Source organism: Amblyomma mixtum, chromosome 3 (assembly GCF_055824585.1).
Source record: "Amblyomma mixtum isolate Tamu chromosome 3, ASM5582458v1, whole genome shotgun sequence".
In the NCBI taxonomy this organism is placed as follows: domain Eukaryota; kingdom Metazoa; phylum Arthropoda; class Arachnida; order Ixodida; family Ixodidae; genus Amblyomma; species Amblyomma mixtum.
The window spans coordinates 292,808,209-292,831,556 of record NC_143014.1 but is presented as its reverse complement, the minus strand read 5'-3'; the positions used below and the strand labels follow the sequence as shown (position 1 = coordinate 292,831,556).

General features: G+C 44.0%; 1 protein-coding gene and 1 pseudogene across 10 annotated transcripts in view; one reads left to right on the top strand and one right to left on the bottom strand.

Annotated features, from left to right (window-relative positions):
• LOC149355172 (uncharacterized) overlaps positions 1-23,348 on the top strand; it is a 437,737-nt gene that overhangs the window by 61,661 nt on the left and 352,728 nt on the right. For all 10 annotated transcript variants that reach the window (XR_016291475.1, XR_016291476.1, XM_089583676.1 and 7 more), the window contains 3 exons: positions 4,404-4,504; positions 9,908-10,091; positions 18,012-18,169. Coding sequence is in view for 8 of the 10 variants with exons in the window: in XM_089583676.1 (XP_089439802.1) it covers positions 4,404-4,504; positions 9,908-10,091; positions 18,012-18,169 (443 nt within the window). In the remaining 2 variants the exon portion in view is untranslated. The remainder of the gene's footprint in view (positions 1-4,403; positions 4,505-9,907; positions 10,092-18,011; positions 18,170-23,348) is intronic.
• LOC149355173 (nurim homolog) lies at positions 8,161-9,583 on the bottom strand (annotated as a pseudogene).

Below are 23,348 nucleotides of genomic sequence, written 5' to 3'. Positions count from 1 at the left end.
ATTTTTGTGTGCTGTGTGATGGAAGCTTGTGAGAAAAATACTTTTTTTTTCCGCCAGGTGTAACATGAAGTCTACTGCTTGAGAATACAAGGCATGTTTGCATCTTTGCAGTAGCATGTGTTTTACTGCAATATTTTGATAAAGTGCCACTGCTGTGGCTTAGTGGTTATGGTGCTCGGCTGCTGACTGGAAAGATGGTGGTTTGATCCCGGCCACGGCGGTCGCATTTCGATGGAGGTGAAATGCTAGAGGCCTGTGTACTGTGCGATGTCAGTGCACGTTAAAGAACCCCAGGTGGTCAAAATTTCCGGAGCCCTTCACTACGGCGTCCCTCGTAGCCTCGGTCGCTTTGGGATGTTAAACCCCATAAAACCAAACATTTTGGTAAAGTAGCAGCTTGATTGTGGGATATAGCAATTGGATGGACTTTTCAGTTTTTTTTGTTTGAAAGGTCAGCATACTTTTCCGAATGCAATTTTTTTTTGCCAAATATTGTTTGCCAGGAAAGAATTGCTTTTTTTTCGGTTATTTATGTGGCATCTCTGTTCATTCAAAAGCTGTGAATAGTTTATCACCTTTTTTGGAATTTAAACTGAAAACTCCAATGCCTAGATATGCGAGCAGTAAGGAATGCATGCAGGTTTTTAATTACTTTTATTGGCCTTGTGCAGGTGAAAGCAACCAGGGCATGGAACGATACTTGAAAAAAATGCAGGCACCACTTTGACGATCTAAAGTGCGCGAGGCGAAAGCCTTTCCGCGCAACTTTGGCCGCACGGCCGTTGGCACACACGAGGCGGCTACGGGGCGACTTGGTTTGGCTAGCCATGACTGATTGGGTCATGACCCATGTCTTACTAGTCATGATTGGTTATTGACTAACTACTCATGATTGGTTAATTACTAACTAGTCATGACTAGTTAATTGATGACTGGTTAATGACTAGCTAGTCATGACTAACTAGTCATGATTGGTTAATGGCTAACTAGTCATGTCAGGTAAATGACTGGTTAGTCAGACTAACCAGCCATGACGAACCAGTCATGGCTAATTAGTCATTAACCAGTCATAACTACTCATGATTGGTTAATCACTAACTAGTCATGACTGCTTAATGACTAACCAGCTATGGCTAATCAGTCATTAGTCATGGTTAGTCATGACTAACCATTATAGTGACTAATTGGGTCATGAACCATGACTTACTAGTCATTATTGGTTATTGACTAACTAGCCATGATTGGTTAATGACTAACTAGTCATGACTAGTTAATGACTAGCTAGTCATAGCTATCCAGTCATAACTAGTCATGACTGGTTAATGACTAACTAGTCATGAGTGATTAATGGCCAACTAATGACTAACCAGTCATGACTGGTTAGTCATTAACCGATCATGACTAACTAGTCATGAGTGGTTAATGAGCAGTTTAAATGCCAAATGAGTAGTTAATGACTTCAAATGCCTAAGGCCCTGGTTCGATTCTAAGTAGTGACGCCAAAACGCAGACACATCTGCCAACACGGCTGCTGACGACAGTATGAGGCATTGAAGGCTTTCGCCTTAAAGTATCTTCGGTATCAATACACAATGCCCTCAAAAATAGTATTTCCGATACCTATACAAGGTACGGAATCAAAATTGATTTTCTATACAGATCCACGGTACTGTACAGTCCACACACCACTGAAATAGCCAATATTATTTGAGCTGGTAATATGATTTTCTAAGTTAAAAAATTTCTTTGCGGTTTCTGGGATTTTTATTGTATGATATAGCACACTGTATTTGAAAGGGTTTGAACCAATCCAGCTGCATGGATTTCTTTAGGCTCCACTTTCAGTGCAGCTGGTTTCATCAATACTCTATCATATCTGATAGAGAATTTCTTTATCTTTCAGAAAATATATTGCACTTGGGTATTTGCAATTTCAAAAATATTTTTATTTGTCCTTTACGTTGTCCCGTCAACCAGAAAAGGGGTGAACCTCGATGTGGTCTCTTCATTTCAGATATTTGCAAAAATTCATTGCTTTGAAGTTTTTGATCGTAAAGTCAAATTTTGGTTTTCGGTTTGAAATTTGGCCTTGTTTGTAGTACATTTTTCAGCCACTAGGACTCCTCTTGTAGCTTTTTCTGTCAACAGAAGTTTTGTAGAATAAAGTGGTTTTCAGAGATTTTACTGGCATTCTTCTCAAAAGTATTTTTGGAGGTTTGTGTACCTTTTTCTCATGAGCTATAAGGCATAAGCAAACAAAATTTTTTTCAGATGGTAATTAATGGTATTTACATAACTGGAATTAAAACCAATACCCTAGGTGCATTTGGATTTTTGTGGCAAAAAAAACCATTCATATGCGGCAATTTTATTGCGTCGACAAAGACATAACAAATCTAGTTTTTGTTGGAAGCATATAACTTTAGTTCCACTTATGTAAAGTGTTGGTTGCTGCTTTCGTACAAAATTGCAACACTCTTCGGATTGTAGATTTTAAGAAAAAGCTACATTAGTAGAAAAAATAGATACTAGGCAAAATGTAAACATATTTTCGAGCTCTAATGCTAACGGCCTCTAATTTTAAGATTGCTTGCAAATTTTATAGGCATACCTTTTATTACAAATACTGTACAGGCAACTTTTGAAATATATTTCCAAAGTCTCACCCAACCTAAGCGAAGCAGTTGAAGAAAGCCTTTCTACAGGAGTCACATGAGCATGTTGCCATATTGTATTTTATAGTTTCTTTTATCAACAAATAAGAGTGAGGTATGGCCAATTCGACTCGAGGATCCTCGAGGTGTAGTTAACGGGGGAGACGGGACTTGAATTTAACATTTTTAATATTAAAGGTGTCGAATGGAATTAGGTGTGTATATTTGCTTCTTTCTTCAAAAATTTAATTAGTTTCAGTGTATCTCAATTAGTTCCCATGTTATAGAAAAATAACTGAAGCCTAGTTAGTCATACGGGTCATAAAGGCACTTTCGACATTTTTTGGCTTTGATTGAAATGGGCCTGCAGCCAAAGACCTGCCATCTGGAGCTGTGCTAATTGTATTGTTGTTGAAGTATAATCACATAAAAATGTTAAATTTTGTCCAAGCATCATAATTATGAACTATATAATAGTTAAGTGACATTATGGTTCACAAGGTTTGAAATGTTTGAATCAGCCAAACAAAAATAGCACAGCTCCACAGTTTAGTTTTTCTGAACTCAACGGTATAAAAATAATTGGAATTGCACCACAAAAACATAATAAAAACTTCTGCAAGGCAAGTCGTGTTGGCAAATAACACGGAAGTTGAGAAAACCGCATTTGAAGTGCTGGCGCCAGCCATTCGGAGGTCACTAAAGAGGCGTCCAAAAACAGCGGAATGCAGATGTTACAAAAATATTTCGCAGTTGGGAGTATAGTGGGTAGTGGGGAAGGGGCCCAGCTTTCAAACAAAATGAAATGGTGGCCATCGGGGATGTAGCTATGGGAAAAGCAAGGGGTGCGAAGTCCTGCTGTATTTCACTTCAGAATCGCCATTTCTGGGCTTTGTAGGCACGAAATATATAGATATTTTAGTAGATTGAGGTTTAATTTAGACTGTGAAATTTCTTAGGCAAGAACTATTCCAAATGTGCGATTTTTGCAAAATTGAAATTTTAGCATTTTTTTATCGTTTCAAGACCCGCGTCTCCACTTCAGTAACTCAAGTTTCACCTGCGCCTCTTGAGTACTACGGCTTGTTGTAGCTTGCTCCCTGGAAGGAAAGGAATGCATCAGCTAATGCATTTGATGCCTCCGGAGCTGATGGTCCCCCATTGGCCCACGTGTGGAAGATGAAACTGTCTCCGTTCTGTCTTCAAGTGTGCAGAAGCGTAACATATATGTCATCTATCTGTCAAGCAATTAGTGTAGGAAGAAAGACGACTGACTGTGCCAATGGCTTTGGTATCATGTCTTGTTAATTCTTCCCTTTTCCCTGCCCAAAGTCTGACTTACAGCGGCACTAAAATTGGCGGCAATTTTTTTTTTGTGTATCGGGTATCATTAAAGTACACGATACGCTAAAAATGTATTTTTGTTGCTAATACTTTGATATTTCAGTTTTAGCAAGTGATGCCTAATACTGATACACGAAAAGTATCGGAAGATAGTATCGAAAACATATACATCTTCAATAGCGCGCATGCATAAAAGCAACTGCATGGGTGCAATGCAAATGCATCCACAATTACTTTCAGGCAATGATGTGTCACGTGGTGTGATCAGTGCTGTGTTAGGGATGTGTTCCTTGTTGGTTTGAACCTCGCTGTGTCTGCAAATCTTCCATTCAAGCAGATTTGTGTGTCGACTCGATTGTTGGTTGCACAGAGACCTTGATGTTTGTTTTTTTCTTTCTGTTGCAGCGCAGTGTGTCGAGGCACCTTTGTAACTACTTGGCGGGAAGGACTTCTGTGCCAGCCAACAGCAGACCTGCCTCTTTCCAAGTGGAAGAAGGGTGACTGCAGTAAGCTCTGCTCTTTCGTTTTGTGCATGTGATGTGAAGCTCCGGAGGAGATGCATGCTGGAAAACTTTGAAAAATAGTTGGATTGACTACTGTGGAAACATACCATTTGATCAAAAATGTCAAATTTTTATATTTTGTGTGTTTTTGGTATTTTATATTAAACAGACAAATGCAGTTCAATTTACTGTTCATGAAAGCATATTGTCTTTTATTTATATGAAAAAGGTTTCCTACTCTTGAGTAAGAAAGTTAACTAAAAAAAGGTTTTTGTTTTAGTAGGTTTTGCTACCACTTGCATGCTTAAGGTGACAGCCACAACACGAAAAAAAAAATTCTTTTGCCAGAATGCAATAAGCCATGATTTTTTGTAAGAAATCAGAGATAGTCGAGTGCGTAGTTTGGGTCAGTTGGTGTGAAGTTACCCTAATATATAGAAAAAATCTAATTTGGTGAAGTTTTTTTCTGTGCAACCTGTCAGTTCCATGTTGCTCGGGAAATATTGAGCAAGACACGGGCATTTTTTTCACACACAGAAACAAGCACTAGAGTTTACAGATTTTGGCTGCAATTAAAGAGCTGAAAAACCCGAATTAAGAAAATTTTTGCTGACTAATTCGATTTGCACTCGAAGTTGATCTAAAAAATATTGCCTGATTTTTTCTCCTAATTCTTGAAAAAATAATATCCAAAAATGAAGGCCCCTGTGTTTAAATAAGTGCTGTCAAAAAGAAATGTGTACACAGTGCAGGCTCATCTTAGGTAATGAGTACAATTTGATGAGGTGAACAACCTGGCAGATAAATGGCTCCGTGTGTATTGGCATTGTGATGTCACCACAAAAAGGATGAAGTACAAAAAATAAACTAGATTTGCATAGAAAATGAAGTTTAGTAAGTGTAGTGCCACATGAAATATGCAGATAAAAATGCTGGTGTATAGCTATGTTACCGCTATAATACTACAAAGTAGCACAAAAAGAATTGTGCGGGTTACGGTGTTTCCAAAAAAAAAGAAAAGCTTTTAGCTGATTGCGTCCTGCTTTATTTCTTTATATATAATAGTATTTCATTTCACCGATTTAAAGTAGCCATTTCAGCACTCAGGCAGAACTTACAGGGTGGAGTTTTTGCTAGTAGTTCAGTGACTGACAGGTGACAATGCAGTCATGAATGAGGCCCCTTGATTCTCGCGGTTCTGCAGAGAATTAGGCATTTTGTTATTTTTCATTGAATTGTGTTAGCAGCCACATTTTTTTTTATGATACTGCGTTTATGGACATCAGTAGGGGTGACAGAATGATAGAAACATGTGAATTTGATTGTTTGAATTTTCTCGAAACATGGAACTGGTAACAAAGTTCTGTTGGCACCTTTGCATGCTTGCTCCCTCACCTGCTCAATCACTTTGGCAGCAACTTGCCTGCATGCTTCTATGGGATGAGTAAGGCACTGGCACTGGTTGAAAGCAGTAATAATTGCGCGCAGTAATGCTGCAGTTGAACTTAGAAAAAATGCCTATGGGTTCGACATAACGAGTAATTCGGTATCAAAGTTTTGCAACATGCAAACATATTGAGATGGAAAAAAATGAATTTCTTTGATAGCCACATATCGCGTGCAGATTACTGAGCGAAATAGTCGTGAATTTTTATATTTCTTTATCTTAATTACCTCTGAGAGGACATGTTTTTTAGCGTTGCCGATGGACTCCGAACAGCTGAGACCGCAGCCTTCTATCAATGTGCAGTAGTGATGAACCATGCTCATCGCATGGAAGAATGCATGTGGGCGCACATTATTTCAAGTCTTCATCACTGTTTGCATCAATGTTGTCCATGTTATCCACGATGTTGGCAATGATGTCTTCATCCGTGGAAGCAAAATCGCCTATGGCTGCCCCATCAGAAGTACACACACATCTCCAAGCTGGTTCCACAAATCACCAAGACCAGCAATGGCTTCATCAAGCTCACCCAACAAAGAATTTGGTCCATCTTCTATGGGAAAGCAGAAACCAGAATGTAGGAAGCAGACAGGTATAGTTTCATTTTCGAGCGCAGCTCTTAGATGCCAGTTCCTGTGTTCTGCATCATAGTTGGCATTGGCGTTGACGGTGTAACCGGTTGTTCAAGTAGCAGATGGCTATGCCACCTCGAAGCTGGCTAAGCTCTCAGAGGGTGGCTAGCAGTATAACATGCAACCTGCCACTGCGCATCAGTGTAGTAGCGTAACACGTCACCTGACAGATCACCCTGTCACCTGATTGGTGGCAGGTTGTAGCAGAGCGGAATGCCACCTGCCACGGTGAAAGTAGAGGAGTGGACAGCCAGAAGGTGGCTGTCACGGGAAGATCCCGAAGGGTGGCAAAGCTAAAATACTTGAAGAGCTGTGCTGAAAGTTCGCAATACCAGCTATCACAATCGTCTCTCAATTTTTTTTACAGCATTCCACGACCCACTTAGCGTAGACAGGGTGCCTAAGAGGTCGATTTTTGGGTCTCTTCCAGCCCTTGAATTCTGCAGGAGCCGTTCAATCAGATGTTTCCTAAAACCAACCTTCACTGCGCGGATTATCTCTTGGTCCAAGGGTTGAATGAAGCACCAACATTGCATTTGGAGGCAGGAGGCAAAGTGCAATGTTGCTAGAACTAGCACTACAGCGGTGGGCTCAGATGTTGCGACCTTGGCTTAGGATGTCGTTCCAAGCCTTCAGACACTTGGCATAAAAGTTCGCTGGTTATCCGTGCTCTTCGATTGCAGCTGTAGGTCACCAGAACGGAAAGCGCATTCGGCAAGCATTGCAAAGACTTGCTTTCTCCGATCATGTGTGGTTGAAGCTCCATCAATCCATCCATGTTGGTGGCGAGCAGTTTCAAATTTCTTCTCACATCATTTAACTCGTTTTATAATTTTTAGTTTCATGGAAAAGGAGAGGTTCTGCCATTTTGCGGCTGTCATCGCACGCACACAAAGACAACGAAAACCTTGTAAAATTGCCAATGGCATTACGACGCACCAAATGTGCGAACTGCACCACAATGCAGGCACAACTGACAGTTGCGCTGAAAGCGCATATTCTGTTTTCTGGCTATGTGCCCACCATCTGCATCATAGAAAGTCCATGTCATCATTAGCCTGTGCAAGCTATGTAGCACCAATAGCACCTGCAGGTCTGTGTGGGAAAGCTAACCTTCTCAAACTCCCCCTCATGTTATATTTGTGCAAATAAGTTAAATTAGTCATTTTTCATTGTTATACCTTTCCTACTCGTGTTTGCAAGAACAATTGTAGTAAAGAATGAGAATTTGTCTGCAAATGTGAAATTCTGTGAGAAATGCTTAAATCTGCTATTTTTTTGTGGAATAGCAGGAAACTAGGGGCCTTAGTCATGACGTGAAAAAATGATGTAAAACACAAGTGGTTGTGCTATCGTCAAGTAAAACAAGCTGTGGTCTTTCTCACCTGTATAGTGCTTCACGAATTAAATGAGTGAGTTACACAAGTGCTGATAAGCCAACGTTGTGCTATTGTCAAGTAAAATAAGCTGTGGTCTTTCTCACCTGTATAGTGCTTCACGAATTAAATGAGTGAGTTACACAAATGCTGATAAGCCAACAGTGAAAGAAAAAAGAAAAAGAATGCTACTCTCTCTGGAGGCTATTGTCGTTTAAAAGAAACCTCTCTTTTTTTGGACCTGAAGCATTAACTGCTGTAATTATAATCTTGATCTCCAGTTTTGAACCAGCCGGCATGGTACCATGCGAAAAACGAGTTCCATCGTTATCCTGTCCGAGGTCATTTGTGGGTAAAGCCAAAGGTTGAAGCTCGGAGCCAGATAGCTCGGATGCCTCATGTGCTCCAGGAAGTTTGTGAGTTGCAATAACTTTGAGGTGGTGCACTTGTGGACTGTGGTGGTGCACCATACCTGCTTGATTTCATCTAGCTAGCTCCTCAAGGCCTCAGTTGATGCTGCTAATAAAGTTGAAATCCCAGCAGTTGCAATGAATGGCATTGAAGGTCCACCACAGATTAGAGCATTCACCTCTGTTCCAAAAAGGGTGCTTGTCCACAGGCAGCCAATGTGAAACGAAAAGCGCTAGTGAAATGCAGCAAGTCAGCTAATCGAAGGTCCTGGAAAGGACTCCGAAGTCAAAAGAAGTCTGTGTTGAAAACAGAGCCTGTGTCCTACGTGATGCTGGTCCCAGTGCTCTGCAATGCATAGAATGAAAAAGCATAATAAATGGTACCACAGGCAAGAAAAAATGCAAGGTATACCAGGGTGTAGACAGCAGATGTGAACGAAGGCACTGGCATAATGACACACTGGAGACGCTTCACAGCAGAGTCCTTCCTGCACTGCTCGTAGGCAGTGTGTCCCAATAATTTATTTGAACCCAACGCATCGAAAGCACAAGCGTTGACTTTTCCTGCATCTGAGTCTATTCCATTTCATCTCCACTAAATAGGGTGATGTGCCTTGAGTCTAACTGGCCAATTAAAATGTCTATAGTGTGGGCACTCAGATGCCACCACACAACATATAGTTATAGAGGGTAAACATTATGTTAATCTTTATTTATAGCTTTTTAGTTGTGATTGCAAAGGTGCACCTTAATCAGATTTGCTTAGCTTGTAGAGAACAATGTACTCCTTGTCTTTAAAAATTGTCCTGGTTTGCAGTGGGCCCATTAGTAATTTTATGACTCACACAAACACTGGTAACATTGTCATTCGTGCAAGCTTTTGGCCAGATACTGAGTGTATAACCAAGGGTCATAGATATAATGTTCCTTGATATGAACCTCGTTGTGGGATTAAGAAAATAAACAAAGTCCTCTGTATTGGTATATTCTAATTAAAAAAAATCATTCAGTCAGAAAATTTGTTCGAACCGGCGATTCATACTTTCTTGCTATGTGCACAATGAATTATAGTTGCATCCAGCTTTTTTTGCTTAGGAGTTTCTGAGGCATGTGCATGTAAAGTTCAGTTGAGCGCGAAAGGTTGGGCATAAGCCATACACATGACCTAAAGAAACAAACAAAATGTGTTTGTCACAGACCAGCGGGACGCGTCTCATCAGGAGAGAGCAGAGGGGGTGTTCAGATAGCGCAGTTGCAGGCTCGTAGCACGGCTGTTGCTGGTGGTCTGTCAAGGTCTCTCTCGGAGTTTGGCCATCGGCGAACAAAGCCGTAACTGGAGTTCCAGGAAGCGTGGAAAGTTCAAGGGCGGTGGTGCGGGTGGGCTGTTTTTTGAAAGTGGAGAGTGCAGGCCGGACCGACTCGGTGACGGCTGTCACGGAAGACTCAAGTCTTTTGCGTTCCCTCCTGCCCTCCCGTACCGCGCAGCACTCCAAGGGAGCTTCACGGGTTAATGCGTCCCCTCTGCCCCGTCGTCCGTCCAGGTTGCAGGGAGCTGAGAACAGCCGGGAGGAAACAGGCAGCTAAAGAGGTTGGATGGTGTGTCAGCAGGCGAGGAGGGCCGAATTACTGCACCGAGGCACACGCGTTCCATCGCGCAAGGCCCGCCGCCGTGGAGCCATTGCCGCATCGACAGCCACCCGAACCGGAGTCATCGCCTGGGCCTCCGTACGTGAATTGTCCGCCAGACTTTCTCTACCTCTAACATTTTATATATTCTTCCCTTTAATGCACTGTACGCCTTATTGTTGTTCGCTATAGTTGGATGAGTTTGTTTTATTATTGTCCATTTCCTGCTTGTCACGTTTCGTGTTTTGTATAGTTATTTCTGCTACTCCTGCTGTTCGTTTTTACCTTTCTTGTGTTTCTCTCTGCCTTTAAGTAAATACTTGTTTTAACCTATCAACCCCTTGAGTCCCTTCTCGATGACTGAGGCACCGACACACGTGCACCACGCAAGGGCTGACCGACCTTAACAAATAAATGTTGTCCAACGCTTGCTTTTAGGCCACAGGGAAGCATAAAGCAGCTCCTGTGCCTCAACGGTTTGTGCCAGGCAGCCGGTTGGCGAGCGATAGTTGTGACAGTGCTGGAAAGTCTGAAGTATTTAGAAAGGTTCACTTCTGGAGCAGTGGTGGAGACGTGCTCAGAAACTGTTGTGGTGTATCCTAGGCTATCGGAAAGAGGTGGCCCTTGAATGTACATCACTGGTTGATTGAGAGCATGCACATTCATGCGGGCCTTCGGCCTCTGTGCTTGCTATCCTGTCTCTCATCTGCCCTTCTCTGTATTTTCCTACTCTTCCCTTTAACTTTTTGTTGGGTTGCTTGGGAATATGGGCCCTCTTTGTTTGGAGCTACTGTATGCACGTTTCCCTCTGTCATCTAAAGGATGCATATACCTTCTTTTTAACCACCATTGTTCTACCACTTAAGTCTGTGAAACATGTTGGCTCTTGTTCTTGTTCTGGCTGACAACTAATTCTGGCTGCAGTAGCCAGGATTAGATGTTAGGCAACGCACTCAGGCAGAACGCAGGCAACTAGAGTTGCCTGCGTTCGGTGCACCTGGTGCTTTCTGTTGTAGAGATAAGCCTAGTCCTCTCGTCATCTGTTTCAGTGGGTAAACCGGTCTTTGGTTTTAAGGATGATGGATTTTGCATGTGCCTCTTGCAGGCCTGACACTATTGTGAACACCTCCTTGTTCGAGTATAGTGCGCCTCTGTATACTCCATCTCACAAGCTGTTTGCAGCGCTGTGAAGGCTGTGGCGATCTGAGCCAATCAGAACGCTGTGCACTACAAAGCATGTTTCTCTGTCTTCTTACCTCACGATTGGTGGCTCCATCTTTGCAAAGAAAAGAGCACCAGTCCCCGGCTGGTGTGTGCAGGAGACTCTGCTGACTTGGCGGGCACCATGTTTACGAATGGCGGCACACCACTTCTTAACAGGACTCCGCAGTGCCATGTTCATGTGGACTTTGTCTGCTAATTTAAACAGTGGATGAAACACTTGCTGAGCTTGTGAAACACCATCCGAAACTATCTTTTCAATCTTTGCAATAATTGCTTGAAAAATAGTGACAACGCTGCAGAAATATCTGAGGGACTATTTGTGGTCTTTCTTCCTTCTAATTGATGAGAGAGCTCTACCTTTCACAGTGCTGCAAGCAGCTTGTGAGATGAACTATAGGAGTCTGTGCTCGAGTAATGTTCTGAGGATGCTTGGCTCTTGCCCCATTCACTCTAGTGTCAGTGTTGCGCTTGTTTCTTCTGGTCATGGATCTGTGATGAGGTGATTTTCTTCAGTGCTGTCGTAATAGTGGTGTGAATGATTGGCAGGCAATTTTGTTTTGACATCCGATGCCTGTTGCTCATTTTGGGTCTACTGAAATGTGTTTGCACGAGTGAGCGCATGAAGTGGTTCAATATTTTAATGTGAATATGGGGTACTGTAGTAGTTCACCATTCCTAGCAAGCTTTGGACTTCCAAAAGATACCTCAGCTGTGTCATGCTCTTGACTGCCTCCACTTCTTGGCTGTCCACTGTGATTTCTCAGTTTCAGAATGTGTGCCTGTGCAACTTTACACTTGTTGCGATAGCACCCATCTCACTGCACAAGGGTGGCCCAGTTTCTTGCAGTGGCCTCAGTGCAAGTCAAAGCCATTGAGCATCCTCTTTGAGAATGGGTCTAGACTCTTAAAAGGTCATCCTTCATATTGATCATTGCCAGTTGACCCAGAAAAACTTGTTGAATGATGTCTTGGAAGTAAGCTACTTCAGTGCTTACTCCAAGGGAAGTCTTATCTTCACCGTCTGTGGTGGGTTCAAAGGAATTTATTTGTTGTTTATTTCACAATTACTGCCAGCCTTCACAGAAGGCCTCAGACAGGAATGGGACATACATGGTGCATAGAAAAAAAAAAGGGGAGACACTTGTCTTAAAACAAAAATTTGTATTATTACAGATATTCTAGTGAAATTAAGTATGCATATGTATTTCTTCCTCATGATTTCAAAAATGTAATTTGTTTCAGCTTATCTCAATTAGTTCTCAATGTATAAGAAAATAACTGAAGCCTAATTAGGTAATTTCTTACGGGTCATTAGGACACTTTCCCTCAACATTTTTTGGTTCCGATTAAAATGTAGCCGTAGCCAAAGACCTGCCATGCAGAGCTATGCTATTTATATTGTTATTAAGGTACATCATCTTATAAAATATTCAATTAAGTCGATGCATCACAATTCTGGAATTTAATTAGCCGGTATTATTGTCTGCAAAATTTGATATGTTCAACTTAGCCACATAAAAATAGCATAACTCCAAAGTTCAATTATTTCTGAATTCAACGGTGTAAAATTTATTAAGATTGAACCACAAAAACATAATGAAAAGTTCCGTAAGGCTAGTGACATTGGCAAAAAACATGAAGCTGAGAAAATCGCATTTAAAGTTTTGACACTGACTACAGAAAATTTTGTGAGGAATCTTCAACAACGGATTTTATTTAGATGTTCCCTATCTGTTTCCCTACAAAACAAAACAAAAAGTGTCTTATTCCATCCAAGGAAACATTATTAAAAAAATGTCGAAGGTGAAAGTGTGATGAAGTTGTAAAAAAAATGAGTTCTCATGAAGTTATCAGTACAATTTTTTAGAGACAATGGAGTGCAGGGCTAGGGTGTTGAGCTCTAAAGGCAATATTTTGAATCCTGAAAACTGTTTTTTGAGGGACCTAGAGGTCTGGAGCCAAGGAGATCCGAGCGCCCACCATGGCAGCAATTGGATGGCCTTGAAAAGGACTGTTGGGTGCGACGCTCGACACTTTTCTACTCTGTCTTTGAGAAAAACCGCCTGGATGTTAGGCAGCGCGCTGCCCTGTGCCGCTGGAGAACGTCTCCATAGCAGTCCAGGACTGTAATCTTTAGTTGCTCCCGTTTTGTGCCGCCTTGTCAGTCTCTCGTATTAGTGCTCTATAGATGAGCTCCCTTTGCCTTGCGCAAACGCAGGGCGCCTTCCTCAAAATAAACTTCCTGCGCCGCAGGTTCCGCACTTCGCTTGCGCGAAAAAGTTGTTGAAAACTTTCATGTCCACAATCACGAACACAGTACCAGCATCACCCGTCTGGCACTCCGCGCTAACGCCAAGAAGTTCAAACTTGCGCTGGGTCGCTGACTTTTCCGTATGCGCCGATCGCTCAACAAGCTGCGCCTGCTCTACCGCTCTCTCGCACCACCGCAGAGTAGTACGCGGCATCAACACGAACTGTACCGCGAACTGGGATGCAATTCGTGCTGGAACTTGGACCCGCGGTGTTGTCAGCGAGCAGCGTGGTTGACGTCGTCGGCAGATCCAGCGAGTCCGTCACTGGCTCTAACTGAGGTCCCGACGGCGCACTCGTGGCCGACGCCTTCGGCGTTTTATTCCACGCCAGTTTCTTACGGTTTCCAAAAGCTCGTTGCGTGCACGGTTTATGCCGACTGTCTCCCGTCATCTCGATCGCGTGAAAATATTCCCGGCACAAAGCAAAAGTACAGCGCGTCCAGAAAAAACAAGCGCAAAAGCAGACGCGCACGAAACGACAGCCACGGCGGTGAACGCGAAAGAGAAAGAAAAAAAAAATGACGCGCCGGTCACGCCAGCCAATGGCAGGCGCGGATCGGCTTGCTTCAAATGACGCGTCGATCACGCCAGCCAATGGCAGGCGCGGAACGGCGCGTTTGAAAAGCGCGCCGTGCGCGAGCCAATCAGCGACTTGGAAACGGCCTTCGGAAAACCGGAGAGGGCACGCGTTTCGCTTGGGCGACGCCATTTTGAGATATCGCGAATCAGGCACAAAGAAAACAGCTTCAAGCCAAGTCCAAGATGGCGGCGATCGGCCGGCTGCAACGTCCGTGGCGCGCGCGGGAAGTAAGAACAAATTTCGCCCTTTTTTGTGCATTTCGCGGCCGCCGTGGTATACTGAAAGCAGATTTTATCTCATTTTCCGACCGAATTTAGCGTTAAAAATTTGAGAATAGGTGCTCAGAGGGTCAAACGTTCCGAAAATGAGTTTTGCTCAAAATCGATTTTTTGATCATTTTAGACTGTTCTAAGACCCGCGTCTCGCCTTACAAGATGTGAATCAAGGAAAAAATCTGACATTATCAGCCTGCTTGTGGAGTTGGCCTGTGACCAAAAAATTGAGAGAATGACCTGCCTATTGGCACGCTGTTAATACTGTAAGTGTGACCACCAGAGATAGTTAAGTGAAAAAGTGAGCAAAAAAAAATTGGGGTAATCTGTTGCATTGTTCTGGGGATACCATTGATTCAAATCCAGTTTTGAGAGGTATATTGAGGATGCCAGTAACATTTACAAATGTAATATTTTGTGCTGCACTAATATGAATTACATGTCTGATGGGAGTGAACTTTCTTCCTTGCAGTGAGCGTGTTCAGGAATGTAGTGTGGTTAATGCACTGGGACATGTGCAGCTGAAAGACACTGCCAAAGTGAAAGTGCTTGGGCGGTGTGGCCTAAAGCTGGAAGGACACTGTGGTTGCAAGCACTTATCAGAGGCTGTGACACAAAAGTTTGAGGAAACAATGAATGTAGGGCAACCAAACTTTGCAGTCAAGTATGGTAGCATTTGTGCTGCTTGTAAGTTTTGCCTTTCACGTTAAGCTTATTGAGTGATGTGAGCAAACTTGGCTTTTTCTGATTTGAAAGCTATCTTGGCAATGAGTAAAGATTCACCTTTCTCTCGTTTCTTAGTGTGGGACTCATAATTGAAACTTGCCTAGCTGCTTCTGATTGACATCTTTTTCTTTTACAAAGTGTGTTCCCACTCATAGCCATTCCAATCACCGTAATAATGCTGTTGCTAGTGTTTTTGTTGAGCCAGACAGCTTACATTAAGGTATAGGTGTGCGCATATTAGGGGCAAGGAGGGGCACAAATTTTGTCCCATATTATTATCCCTGCTGCCCAGAAGGCATGAGCATGTGGTACTATGAACTTAGCTCTCCCTCCCTAGTTGAGAGACGATTGCATTGGAGTATATGGTGCTGTTTCAGTTGTCTCTGCAGGTTTTCTTAAATATAATTACCAGTGTGTAATATCATTAAAAATTAATTTAACATGTGGGTAACGTAGTTTATGGTTTATGGGGGTTTAACGTCCCAAAGCAACTCAGGCTATGAGGAGCGTCGTAGTGAAGGGCCCCAGAAATTTTGACCACCTGGGGTTCTTACTGGACTGATATCGCACAGTACATGGGCGTCTAAAATTTCGCCTCTTGAAGTTCGACCACCGCGGCCAGGACCAAACCTGCGTCTTTCGGGCCAGCAGCCAAGCGCCATAACCACTGAGCCACCTTGGCGGCTATGTGGGTAACATAGGATTCATCACTAGTTTTCATGTGTAACACACAGCTCCTTCATTGCACTCGTTCATTGGATGCTATACTTGGTAATAAAGTAGAATCTCAGTGGAACGAATCTCACAGGATCGCAAAAACGAACCATCGCAAAACCATTGCCTATCACCCACAGACGAACGGGCTCGCAGAGAGACTCAGCAGAACGATCGCCGACATGATCCCAATGTACATAGACTCGCAGCACAAAATCTGGGACGAGATTCTCCCGTACGTCACATACGCTTACAACACGGCCACCCAGGAGACGACCCGATTTACACCATTTCGTCTGGTCTATGGACGTGACGTTCAGACGATGCTGGATGCAATGCTTCCATGCTGCACTGATGACCACCCACTCACGACAGATGCCGAGCAGTTCGCTCAGCGCGCCGAGGAAGCACGTCAACTTGCCCGTATTCACATTCAGCGGCAGCAGAGCACGGATGCGCGCCGCTACAACCTCCGTCATCGGCACGTCGAATACCATCCAGGTGACCAAGTTTGGGTGTGGACCCCGGTACGCCGTCCAGGCTTGTCTGAAAAACTGATGTGCCGTTACTTTGGACCGTACAGAGTTTTGCGCCGCGTCACAGAAGTGACCTACGAAGTTCTTCCTGATGGGACTGTCCAGCCTCACCGTCGCCCACCCCGCTCTGAGGTTGTGCACGTTGTCCGCATGAAACCGTACTTCACGCGGTAATGGATAGTACGCTCAGTGTTCCGCTAGTTTTCATGTGGGACACCTTCGCCCACCTCCCTTGTACATTTTTGTGTGCGTGTGTTTTCTTTTTTCTCTTTTCACTGCCCGTACTGCAATCCCGCTTTTATGTTTTTCTTTTTTTTGGGAGGGGGAGTTATGCCACCTGGTGTTCTCAGGTGGCGCTGAAGTGTCTTCGAAGACGTTGAAGTGTCTCGCGCTGGCTGGCTGGCTGCTTGCTGTGTTCTCCCGGTTAGCGAGCTGTCGCCCTATTTTCTGTTACAATATTCATACCATTCGAAATTTGTATCACCCAAACTTGGAACAAAATTCGCATGCAAAAGCACAGGAAATGCATTCATGCAGATCTCTTTATGGCTGACTGGATTTATTTATGGGTGCACACCACTACATGGAACATTACAAGAGCTTCTGTTTGACTCAAACTGCTTCTTTACCAATATTTTATGCACTCCAAATCAGAGTACTTGGCATCATCCAGAATTCTGACAGTCTGAATATAAATAAAGCTCTGGAACTTGTTCAGAATAATGCTGTCTGTTTACTAGCATTAATAATGTGAAGGCTAGCCTATCCCTGCCCTGTTTCTCACTTCATAGAAAATTGTTTCCTCTGTGTTTATTTGTAAAGTTTATCACCATCACCTTTTGCAAAGCCACTTCATATTAACACTGCCATGTCATTCTTCACAAGTTTGAATCAGTCACTGTCACACAAACATGTCATGCACATTGGAACCGCCTTGCCACTCTCCTGTCTTTTTCCAGCAGTAGACTTGGCGTAGCTGTTCTGTAAATTCAGTATGTTTTTATTTTCTCTGTTTACTTAGGGTGTTGTTAGCTAGTATTTTTCGTTTGTTTCTGTTGCTTAGTAAATTTGCCCATATACTTGTTATTTCCAATACTGTATTCATGATTGGAGAATTTGCAATCTTTTTGTCTGTTAATTATGTTTTGTGTGTGAACCTGCTCTCGTCCACAATGCTTTGGCAATTGAGGGTATGTGAAATAATGATAATGTTCTTTCCTCCTGGCCAAGATCAATCTGCAAGAAAAATATTGAGGCCAGAGAATTAAACTCTCATTCTAAAAATTCAAAGTTCAGTTAAGTTTACGGTATAAAAGATTGGCCGTTTCTCTCAGAAGTGATTGTGCATTATAAAGAAGGTGCAAAATTTGTTAGTTTGTTAATGAGGTGCAGCAGCTTAATTTTTTGGGAAAGTTACTAAGCACATCTAACCTTGCATCTTGTGATGAAGCTTAGATGTTGCTTATGCCGATAAATTGTTTTCTGGAGAAACATGCTCCGGAAGTAGTTTCTAGGTGCCAGTAAAAATAACCACTAACTCTTTTGATAAAATCTGGGTACAAGTGCCGAGGTTGTGTTGCCGTATGGTTTCTGATGATGCCTTCATGGCAGTGTGCAAAGATGCTGAACTGAGGGTGTTGGCATCATCTGCGCAGTGCATCGTGGGACCCGGGCTCCATGGGAAGGGCTGCCTGGGGCACTACCACCTGCCACACCTGTGATGATGATCTGCTGTGGATGCAGATCAGCGGAGCAGGCCAACACGTGTTAACAAGTTCTGCGGGTTCTCAACACTGGCAACGAATGCTGCAAGGTGAGGGCACCACATATCTTTGTGCTCCATTAGAAGGCTCACATCCATGAGCATCAAGCATGTTGCTCGTGTGCACTGTGTGGTTTCACTGTGCTCGTGCTATGGTGAGGCTATGTTTGAGTATTGCGAAAGCTTCATGAACACTGTCTCTAAGGCTGGCATCCATCCTCTTCCTCACAAAATTGAGCCCTCAGAAGAGAAAATATTGATTTAAAGTATCATGACAAGCCAATTGCTCAGTGTACCAATAGAATCAGTTTTGTGCCTGTTTTATACGTTTGTAGGCATGTAGAATGAAAAGTTTGGTCTAGGTGGTGATGTGTTGGACGCTTGAAATGCAAAACACACGGAGGCAGAAGAAACAAAATGACGTGCTCCGTTGGAATGTCTTGCACATCTGAGGACGTCAGAAAAAGCATCACTGATTTCACATGGCTGGCTGAAATCTGCTGCCATTTCTTTTGTGTTGCTCACAACAGAAATCAGTATAAAGGCAACACAGCACTCTTAGCTTTATGTGCAGAAGACATTGCAGCAAAGTATGTATCTTCACCTCTGCTATGTGTGCTGTACTGAGGCCAGAATTGTGATTTGCTATGTCTTGTGAATGCACTGTAGCATAGTATGGTTCATACAAGCAGTCTTGGAGAGCTGAGTAAGTTCACATTTAAAAAGAAAGGGTGGAAACCTAAATAGCAGTCTGCTGATGTGCTCCTCCTTTTCGATAAGTTGTTGTCTCGAAATGAGCATGTCCACAACCTCATTTTTGGCTTTGCTCTGCATTGTTTGAGGAATTTGGAGGAAGGTAGTTCACTTTTTATTCGTGAGAGTATGCCATGCAGATGGTGTTGTAAAGTTGTTTTGACGTTCCTAGATTTAAAGTGATGAAAGGTTATTGACATACCCTTTCTGATAAACTAGTTTTGAGATTTGCACTGTGGCGTGGGCTATGTACAATGCAGCTAGATGTGAGAAATGTTTTCTAGTTCATGTCTTTAAGGTGCTTGTTGTTTTGTAGAGTATTCGTATGTAATTACTGATAGTACCATGAAACAAGGGTACTGCACAGGCAACACGGTTGCATCATCTTGTAAATCTTTCTTTGAAATGAATGTCATCACTAAAATGTGTTTTGCATCAATATCACATAATTATTCTCTAGAGTTATGATACCCTGCTGTCAAAAGGTATCTGAAGCTTGTTGCCATGTGGTTACATCCACAGTTGCAGCAATCTGAAGCCTCTGGGTAAGCTTCCAAATAGCTCTGTGATCTGACTGGCAGGAGAGTCGGCTATTCAGTTGCTTAATGTGCCAACAAAAGCTGTTCTTTGCATGATGTGCTCAGCCACGTGCATGAAGAAGCAGGAGTACCAGTAGAAGTATATGCTTCATGCAAAATTCTTGAATAGTAGTCTAGATTCCCAGTATGTGATGAGATTTACACCTTTATTTTCCTATAAACCAAGCTTTTATTTCGCACAAATGGCAAGTGAAGATAGCCATAAGTTTGATTATGAGTCCTTTGGCATGCTAAAATTTACTGCTGATCTGAACGTGTCATTTTCTAATTCTGGGTTGGCATCTTGTTTCCAGAAGCTAGAAATAATTGAAGTTTGAAGTGCCAAATTGAAGAAATTTGGCACTGCCACCGAAGCCGACCTGTTTTCTATCTCTGTCCTTGCCAACATGGGCGAAGAACAGCGCCGCGATGACGATTTGAGATCAATTATCGACCGCCTCAATTCCACTCCGTCTGATTCCTCGATGCGGCGCTTTGTGCTCTCTGACGGAATCTTGTATCGCCGCAGCCTCAACCCGGATGGCCCCAACCTTCTACTCGTTGTCCCCAAGCACCTTCGTCCTGCTATCCTTCATGAACTCCATGATCTCCCCACTGCTGGCCACTTGGGTGTATCGCGTACATACGACCGTGCGCGACGTCGCTTCTTTTGGCCCGGCCTGTTCCGCTCCGTACGCCGCTATGTTGCAGCCTGCGATGAGTGTCAGCGCCGGAAACGCCCTGCTACTCTCCTAGCTGGCACACTTCAACCTATTGATGTGCCCCCAGAACCTTTCCATCGCGTCGGCTTGGATCTTTTGGGTCCGTTTCCAGAGTCTACCTCCGGCAACAGATGGGTTGCAGTTGCCACGGACTACGCCACCCGTTATGCGATCACGCGGGCACTGCCAACCAGTACAGCTACAGATGTTGCGGACTTTTTGCTATACGACCTCATATTGCACCATGGTGCTCCCCGCCAACTTCTTACCGACCGCGGCCGCTGCTTTCTGTCCAAGGTTGTCTACGACATTCTTCAATCCTGCTCTACTAAGCACAAGCTCACCACCGCCTATCACCCGCAGACAAACGGACTTACTGAGCGTCTCAACCGCACTCTGACCGATATGCTCGCTATGTACATTTCCCCCGACCACCGCGACTGGGACCTCGCTCTCCCGTATGTTACCTTCGCATACAACTCCTCCCGCCATGATACAGCCGGTTACTCCCCTTTTTACCTTTTATACGGCCGCGAGCCCCAATTGCCTTTGGACACGCTGCTGCCTACTCCTGCTGCTCCGTCCTCTGAATACGCCCAAGACGCCATTGCCCGTGCTGACTACGCCCGTCAACTTGCACGCTCCCGACTTCTCGCCTCGCAGGCCTCCCAGCAGGAGTTCTACAACCGCCGTCACCGCACAGTCTCTTTCTCTCCTGGCTCCCTCGTCTTGCTTTGGTCCCCATCTCGCCGCGTCGGCCTCTCCGAAAAACTTCTGTCCCGTTATGTTGGCCCGTACCGTGTCCTGCGCCAGGTAACTGCTGTCACTTACGAGATCGCTCCAGCCTTCCAGCCCGCTTCCTCCCGCCACCTTCAACGTGATATCGTCCACGTCTCTCGCCTGAAACCCTACCTCTCGCCCTGCCGCTCGACGTCATCCAGTCCACCGTGACGGTGTTTTTCCGGACGGGGGGCCATGCAACGGATATTCACAGAAGACGATGAGAAGGAAGTGCCTGACTGGTGTGCACGCGCTATTGTTCGGTGCCTCCTGTGTTGTTCGCTCTGCGCTCCAGTCGCCCTTGCTTGTGACTAGCCTTTCGGGCAACGTAACAATATTATACTCTATCTGAGTCATAGCCGTGCTTTCTTCATGTCCGCACCCTATCACATCATGATACCAGATAGTGCGACGCGGCCGCGGTCATATCGCCAATGAATGCGCTCACTGCACGAAGCAAGAACAGTCACTTTGCATGGGGCAATGACGTTCGCGAAGACTGAGAGGTAACCCACGGGAAGCCTCCAAATGCACACCCCCCCACCTCCTCCCCCTCCCGTCTACCGCGTTTGCTGCCCCGCAACGCGGGGCGCGTCGTCCAAGCCGTGGTGGACGCTTTCCCACTGTACCGTTTTCAATGCGATCGTGTGCCCTTTGTAGGCCATCTCAATGGCAATGGAGAGCATCTCATTTATCTCGACTGGCAACGATGGAGAACAAATAGCCAAGCCTATCCAAGCCAGATTGATTGCACCCGCTGAGCCGATTTTGTTTCAATCCAAGATGGCGCCTTTCACGGTGGCGACAAACGGGTTAGTAGTGACAGCGATGCCTGCTTGCGTCTATATTAGGCCAAAATAACAAACTTTCGGTTGAAAAACGATCACCGCAATATTGTTGGCATCTATTTTAGTCCGAAAATTTGAACCTTTAGGCTCCGCACAGTCTGAAATATCAGTCGTGAAAATGTACACGTTCCTATGAGGTGCGCGACGGTTCCTCAGTGAAGTCCGAAATACCGCGCTAGTCCGAATTATTGGAGTCCAAAATATCGGTCGGCTACTGTACATCCCGACAATGTGTATGCAATTAAGCATTTGACAGAGCTGCGAGAAATTGTTGTTGCTGTGCGGTTTTCACCTGATAAGGAGACAATAGTCAGCTATGTTTTCACCAAATAAATGCACTCTGATGCAAATGGATTTGAAGCAGTTTTGGGGGCAGTTGGTTTGTTTGACCTACCAATAATTCAAACATTTTGTCTGGTCGCTTGATGTTCATATTAACTAGGTTTTTCTGTGGGATGTATAGAGAGTTTCCATTCCCTTGAGGCTTGTGTATTGCTTGCCGTTTCACTTGGTTTGTTTCCTTGTTTCTTTTTGCGTTGCAACTTGCTCGTACTCGCCTGTGTTCGTTCCCCGCAGTGGTGTGCTTTAAATCTATCGATAGCGAGTTTTTGTGACTCAAAAAGCTTCTGTAATATAGTCCTGTTTTAGCACGATGTGGTGCATGGGGCTGTATTGCGAATGGCCGCACCTGGGTGACAGACGTCATTTCACAGCTGCTGAGGTGCAGGCAGGGTTCACAACACAGCTTCAGGCCTCCCCCCAGAGGGAAGGAGAATGGGAAGTCTCTGTTATGGAGGCTAGTTGCCCCTGCATGCAAGAAGAACTGCCTTGGAGTGAACTTTCACCTTGACAAGGCCTCCAGAGTGTAATAAACTTTTGAGCAAAGTGTTGTCAGTGGCTCTAAAAGCTGTCTTGAGGTCACCACCTTGTACCCATGTTGCTTGCAGATGAAGTTAGTCATTGCCTGAGCTTTTTGGGAAGATTCTATAGCTGCAAACAGCAATTGGAACATGAAGCTTTTTTGAAGTTTCATCGCTTTAAACTAGGGGTATGCATGTGCAGTTACTTGAAAATATCATGAATAGTGATTGCTATTTGATTCACACTGCAGTGTTTGTATTCAATTTTAGTTTACTCTTGTTAAGACGATCTTGTTAAGACGACGATACGGTGAACAGTGCAAGACGACTTCGTGTTAGTTTCCTAATGGATTCAGTGTAAAAAAACTCAGCATAGTTTGAACTGTTTCGCATTTCTTTCAGTTAAGATGAATTTTTACAGCAACTGCATACCTTGGTGACTGTGTGCAATGGCACTTGTGGGGTGTCTGCACAACACTGTCAAGGAAAGAAAACATTATACATGCAAAAGGCTTCAACGCAAGAAAGCGCGCCCCTACAAGATAGCTTCTGTGCACCTTCATGCAGGGCTACAAAGAAGCTATCTTATGGGAGTGCTTTTTCATGGGGAGAAGCTTTCTTGCTGATGCAAAGAAAGCAGTTGGCGTACCTGTGCTTCGTGCAGAGATATGACATGCTCAGTTATCAGA